Below are 6844 nucleotides of genomic sequence, written 5' to 3' on the forward strand. Positions count from 1 at the left end.
CAAAGGAAGATTGATTATTTTGAGGAAGAGAATGAAGTTGCTTGAGCAGCCCCCCCCACACACACACACACACACACACACACACACACACACAGCCCGACTTACACAAATCATGGAGAATCTGAGAGAGAGAGAGAGAGAGAGAGAGAGAGAGAGAGAGAGAGCCCATCCACTACCCAACAACTTCAGTAACTTAAAAAGATAAGCACTACCTTTGAACTTGGCGTGGGAATAAACATAACAATTATTTTTAATTTGAAAATGGATGTATTCTTGGTGCTAACAAGCACTACTAAGGTTAAAGAAGCGAAAGAAATTGGAAAAGCTTGCAAACCAACAAGAAAGTGCCATGTGGACCTTGTTGTTCACATAGAGCGATGAAAAAGTGAGATAAGAGAGTGTCAGATCGTAAAAGAGGAAAAGGGAATTTGTCCCCCCCCCCCCAAAAAAAAAAAAACAAAGTTCTTTCTTCCACCCTCCACCTTGACAAAAAGTGTCATGTTAGCACCAATCACATTAATCCAAGCCTCCCACCCCTTTGTCCACACTTGCCTCCTCTTTCTTCTGACGCCTCCCAAGGTTGATGGTGGAAGAAAATTGTCTCACATTTTCTTTCACCATCAATGTGAACACATGGACGGTGGAAGAGAAAGTTTTGGAGCTTTTCCACCCGGAAGAGCTCATAAAATGTCATGTTTTCCGCCAATCCTGATGTGAACCCAAACTAACTAGCAATGTCCTGGACAACATATTTTGTGCATGTTAACATAACATGCTTGTATCCATTATTGACCTTCCACTTCACCATGGCATGACTCACACTAATTAGTTGAAGATCACACGGACACTTGTTTGTAACAAAGTATGTACAATGTATCCATGACAAGGGTGAAACGTTTTGGAGGCGTCGCCCAACATTGGTATCGTATCTTGATTTTCAAATCATGAAATGTTGTTTCTTGATAATTCACAACATGGTGGTGATCAATCAGTGATTGGTGACGATTGTGTTAGGTTTGTAAGCACATTGTTGATACCTCTCTCTCTCTCTCTCTCTCTCTCTCTCTCTCATATCAAAACTCTTGATTGAAAAGGAGGAGGAGAGTTTGGACAAACCTTGAAAATAGGAATCACTTAGCTTAAGTTCCTCAAAATAGTTGCATTGTACTATCTCTGATGATGGTGCAGAACCTCAGGCAAGGGCAATCTGCATTTTTATTGTAAGCTTTGATATGATATGTAAAGTATCAAGGGGGTTATCGATGATGACCTTATGGACATAAAAGTTATGAAGTACTATAAAGTTTGGTGAATATAAATGAAAGTAAAGGTAGCATATATGAAAGAATATCAAGGAATGGCATCTCACGATGATGGCTTTATGGAGGATTTATGTGGGCAACTGCTGCATGACCTACATGCATATGCATCATTGTGAGAGTAATGACGCATGGACTTCGCAGTATGCATCATGTATGCGAGGGCATCTACTGGCTCGATTCCTCCCCATGCATTAGGATCGAACAATCAAGGCATGTAAAGCTTTCCACCACATTTGCATCGCCAGGCCTCAGGATAATACTCAGAAATGGTGGGGGTGCCAGGAGGGACTGGGATTCGAACTGGCGTACATGGCTTGCAGGTGCCACACTTTGATAGGCAGCTAGGTGGCCTGGATCCCACTGCACTGCTCCCATTTCCAGTAGAGCCTTTTGCCGCAGCCTCTTGTGCCGCACCTTTCACCTGCATCAGTATATAGAATTTCAAAGAGTCATTTATACGCTATATATCATCTATCTAACCTAATGCCTATAGATCAGTAATTTAGAAGCGTGAAAAGGCCATCTGTATTTGTGTATTCCATCGACATGTATCCCCGTTGGTGTTTCGCTTACACATCTTACATAGCCATTGTTGTTTCACTCACACATCTTACATAGCCATTTATTCCGCTATGTGTCTCTGACAACAAATGATTGGTCAATTACCTTCTCTTGCATCACAATATATCTACATACCTATGAATGCATGCCGGAACAATCATTAGCGCATGCACAAATGTACCTCTCGATGATCCAAAGTCCACATATCCAAGAGCTTGTTGTTCACATTGGATACGGTCAGTCCTGTCATCAATTTTGTAAAAAAGTACATTTACATAATGGCAATCATAAACATCAATAATACATGTGCATCGAAGTCGTAGGCAGTGTGTCATCATCTATGGCCGATGCAAGCATTTTGGTATGTATCAAAACAGCGTAAATTAACACGACTGATTACTCAAATGGGTGTAAAGCTTAAAATAGTGGAATGTATGAAGGTGATAGATTACCTTGCCGCATTGCCGATAAGGTGCCCACCTCCCGGCCTTCGAACTTAGGCATGCAAATGGAAAGGAGAAAGAGAAGCTTAAGATTGTCTGATAATGACCAGAGGCTTGTCATGGCTAATGCTCTACACGCACCTGATCTGAGCTAGCTGGGGAGGATCAGCTATAGCCCAATTTACTTTTGCAATGGGGGAAACATATATGAAAGGACCCGGTGCAAGCCAAGCCAAGACTTGGCTTTCATTAGTATTGCCAGTCAGTGTTGTAGCAGCTGAGAATTGCCCAAAACTTCAACCAGTGACGTCGTGAGGTGGTAGAACTGCCAAAGGGTGTGTGTGTGTGTGTGTGTGTGTGTGTGTGTGTGAGAGAGAGAGAGAGAGAGAGACCTGTGTGTGTGACACCGCATCCGGCTGCGCCCATGTGTATGCGAATGCCCACCCTTGAGACCTAGACTTGTTTACATTAGTCCTTGGCATGCAAGCCAGGTACAATAACAGATCTATGCCTTGCTTTATACCTCTCATTTTCATTGTGTCTACCAAAACACATACATGAACACTGTTCACAGCCCTTATCAGCACAGTGGTAGTGAAGGGGAGAGGGTATATAAATTCAAGCAAATGGACGCTTGCTACAGTTCTAGGATTCTAGCTCTACGGGCAGCACGAGTGTGTGTGCCTCTCTCTGTGTGTGTGTGCGTGCGTGACACACACCAAGCTCATTCGACTCTGAAGATTTCCGATCGCGCATATCTTGTCGTTATTGCGCCATTTTGCAAGAGCAGATGCACCAAGATTCCGCGGTGTGTGTGTGTTTTTGAGTGTGAGCTGGAGTGGGTGCCCGCTCTGCGAAACTCTTGCTGATGGGCAAAGGCGAAGATTACAAACTTACCAGGCGTACAAGGGGGGGCCTCGTGGAGCATCTCCGTCCGGCAAACGAGTACATGCTTGACCTGCATAGCGTCGAGCTTTTCTGAGTACCCACACCCTCCTTTCTGCCTTTCCTCTTATCAAAGAGAAGAATGGTCTCTGGTCCACATTCACAACGCCTCGTACACCTACAGCAGGTATTCACACCGTCACTGGGTGTGAGTTTAAAGTAGAGCAATGTCACCATGGTAAAGGGGGCTTTCCCTACATTTTGCTCTCTATTGTAATGTGTGTGTGTGTTTTAAAAAATCGAAGGGTCTTGAACAGAGTAGCCGACTGATTCTTTATCAAAGGAAGATACATCCTACATGTTGTCATTGATCTATGGAAGCCGTGGAAAATGCGAAAGAAACTAGGTAAAACTACCCTCTATAAATCAACCTTGACAAATCCTACACTCACCTAGAATGGTCATTTCTCTTGGATTCCATGCAGACCATGGGGTTTGGATCCACTTTAATCAACTAGATCCACGTGTTGTTCAGCAAAGCAAGTCCATTTAGCCACATCAATGTGTCTCTCTCCAACCCTTGTAAGGTGATCATCTATGTCAAGCAAGGGTGTAAGCTAGCCCCCCTTCGTTTTGCCATTGTCGCAGGCAGCTAGGGTGCAAACAAGCATCATTAAGGGAGCACAAAACCGTTCTATCCCTCTCCACACAAGGCACCAACATCCTCCTGAAGAGTTCATTGGACTCACTCAAAGAATTATAGCCTTGCCTTTGCAAGTTTTGTGTGGCCATGGTTATGTAATAAAGCACAAGAAGATAAGCATCAAAGGATCCTCTCCTCCCCAGATGGCTCACTACTTTGGCCCATGCCCTCCAACACCTGTGGAAGCAAGTCCTTTTGGGAGGATTCACAAAAATCACACCCGATCTGTAGATAGGATGAGAAGGCTTTTCCTATGAGAATTTTGAAATTAAGGAATCACGTTATCTTTGAAAATGCTCCTATTTGCATCAAGCCTATGTTTTCTCTTTGTCGTTTCAAGTAAAGGATTATCACAAAGGTGAGTCATCCCGACCGGATAAGGTTGGCCAAACCACATGGGAACCGCCTTAAGGGTTGGGCTACCTCCACCATAACTAATATAGGTTGGGTATGTACGTTGTAATTTTAAGTTGTGGGTATCTTGTCAGAGAATCTAATACTTACTTTTAAATTCAACGAAAATTAACTATGAAAGGAGAGAGTTTTCCTTAAGGGAGAGATAGCAAAGAGAACATAAGTTATGCAGGGTTGATTTCTTTACACAAATACACATTAAAAACACTTTAACCATGCACATAATTCAAAGAGAATAATCAATTATGATTGACAACTCGATGAGGATCGGATTTGCTTGGAGCCGATCTCCCCTCCAAAAGGACTTGTATTATAATCCTCTTAAAAGAGAGCTTTGTTACAATACATGTGTTGGAATTAGGGTTGCAGAGAAACGCACACAACTTGGAGAAGACAAAGGAAAGCTCAAGGCACACAATAGAGAGTGTGTTACTTAGTATGCAATGGAAAGATAGATATGATGGGCGTATATACAATGCTCGAGGGAAAAAACCTCCTAAAGAGGGAAAAAGTGCCCCGGCGGTCCTAGTGTGTTCACACACATCACTACCACACTTATATGGTAACATTCCCCCCCTGGAGTGATGCGGTGAACGAGAGCTAGCACATGAGTAAAGGGAGTGCCATGCCCTGAGGACATGATCAGTCCACAAAGGGGAGTAAGCCCAAAGCTTTGTGAAAAGTTTCAAGATTCTCACGAGACAATGCCTTTGTGAAAAGATTTGCAGGTTGTCCTGTGTTGGCACATAAGCCAAGTTGATCTCTCCTGCTGAGAGCCTCTCCTTGACATAGTGGTAATGCACCTCAATGTGCTTTGTGCGAGCATGAAAAATTGGGTTCCTCGCAACTGCCAATGCGCTCTGACTGTCAGTGTAGATAGTGTTGGCAGTTTGAGCCATAAGGCGTCTGAGCCATACACACTCAACCGTAGCTGTGAAGACTGCCCTATACTCAGTGTCACAACTCGAAGTAGCCACAGTAGGTTGCTTCTTGCTCAACCATGATATACATGAACTGCCAAGCATGAAACAAAAACCACTTGTGGACACTCGTGTGTCAAAACAACCAGCCCAATCTGAGTCCAAAAAAGCATGTAAGTCTGGCGGCAATGATCCCCCCTTGGGATAAAACAAGCCAAGATGTAGAGTGCCACTAAGGTAGCGGAAAATCCTCTTGACAGCCTGCCAATGCTTAGACCCTGGGCTATGCATAAATCTGCTGACCTGTGAGACTGCAAACTGAATATCTGGCCTCGTGTTGCATACATAAAGGAGGCAGCCAACAATAGTTTGGTAAAGAGTGACATCAGCAGGATTGCCAGCATCATGTAGACTCAACTTCAAACCTGTTTCCAAGGGAGTGGCAATAGGTTTGCAATCCTCAAGACCAAACTTACATAGCAATGTCTCTATGTAACTTTTCTGACACAAGGCAATACCACCATCACACTGCTTAAACTGTATACCCAAGTAATGATGCAACAGCCCCAAATCTTTCATCTTGAAAGTAGCATTCAAATCAGCCTTAAATTCAGCAATATGTCTCTCATTTGGTTCAGTGATCAACAAATCATCGACATAAAGAACCACAATGAGAAGTACATCACCCTCACGCTTTACATACAATGTGCTTTCTGTTGGACTGTTATGAAAGCCTCGTTTAACCAAATGAGTGTCAGCTTTCTCATACCAAGCACGAGGAGATTGCTTCAACCCACACAAAGCTTTCTTACATCTGCACACTTTGTCCTCTTGTCCTTTTATGACAAAACCGCGAGGCTGCGTTACATAAACTTCCTCAAATATGTCACCATTCAAGAAAGCAGTAACAATGTCTGATTGATGTACATCCCAACCAAAATGAGATGCCAATGCACATAGAAGATGCACAGTAGTCATACGACAAGTGGGAGCAAAAGTCTCTTCATAATCTATGCCTTTTTGCTGTACATAAGCCTTGCAACAAGTCGAGCCTTATGGCGATCGATCTCACCATCCGGCTTGCGTTTCAACTTGTAAACCCACTTCGTACCAATGGCCTTTTTGCTAGGAGGCAAATCACAAAAAGTCCATGTGTCATTTCCTATAAGTGCATCATATTTTGATTGCATGGCAGCCATCCAATTTTCTGAATTCTGTGCTTCATGAAAAGATAGAGTCTCCTCAACATCATGTAAGCTAGACACAGCCAAAGCATAACAATCTAATGCATAAGATGCATGGGGAGAGCCTGAACAAGTACGACTAGACAAAGGTGCATCCAATTTACTATCACGCAAAGTGTGCACCACCCATTTTGGCGTACCTCTAGCCTGCTCATTTTCAGCCCTTTCCTCATCAAGTACATCATGTACATCTGCATCAGTAATAGGATGATCTGTAACATTTTCAAAAACCCCCATAGGCTGTACATTTGCCTCATTGGAAATTACATTCGTATTTCCACCACTGAAAAGAGGCAACAAAGTGTCATAAATGTCCTGTGAGCTTACATTACTGTCTCTAGTACATGACAGC

At 43.2% G+C, this 6844-nt stretch overlaps 1 protein-coding gene across 2 annotated transcripts; it reads right to left on the reverse strand.

The window, feature by feature from the left end:
* Positions 1–1117: 1117 nt before the first annotated feature.
* Positions 1118–3288, reverse strand: LOC147466202 (EPIDERMAL PATTERNING FACTOR-like protein 6). 2 transcript variants are annotated; one of them, XM_086524607.1, is made up of 4 exons: positions 2468–3288; positions 2336–2378; positions 2065–2126; positions 1118–1743 (listed from the first exon to the last, which is right to left on the reverse strand). In XM_086524607.1, the coding sequence occupies exons 2-4, from the start codon at positions 2343–2345 to the stop codon at positions 1528–1530; spliced, it is 288 nt and encodes a 95-aa protein (XP_086380733.1). In that variant the 5' UTR covers positions 2346–2378; positions 2468–3288; the 3' UTR covers positions 1118–1527. The 2 variants fall into 2 exon arrangements, with proteins under 2 accessions (XP_086380733.1, XP_086380731.1); XM_086524605.1 differs by having other exon boundaries at positions 2336–3287.
* Between the last annotated feature and the right edge of the window lie 3556 nt (positions 3289–6844).

This window comes from Adiantum capillus-veneris, chromosome 1 (assembly GCF_014529385.1).
Source record: "Adiantum capillus-veneris isolate H3 chromosome 1, ASM1452938v2, whole genome shotgun sequence".
NCBI lineage: Eukaryota > Viridiplantae > Streptophyta > Polypodiopsida > Polypodiales > Pteridaceae > Adiantum > Adiantum capillus-veneris.

Excerpts from the sequence above, each read along its gene's own strand:
- LOC147466202 (XM_086524605.1), bottom strand. The coding sequence starts at position 2,447 with ATGACAAGCCTCTGGTCATTATCAGACAATCTTAAGCTTCTCTTTCTC. Across the intron at positions 2,127-2,335 it reads CTTATCGGCAATGCGGCAAG|GACTGACCGTATCCAATGTG; the intron begins GTAATCTATCAC and ends AATTGATGACAG. Across the intron at positions 1,744-2,064 it reads GGACTTTGGATCATCGAGAG|GTGAAAGGTGCGGCACAAGA; the intron begins GTACATTTGTGC and ends ATACTGATGCAG.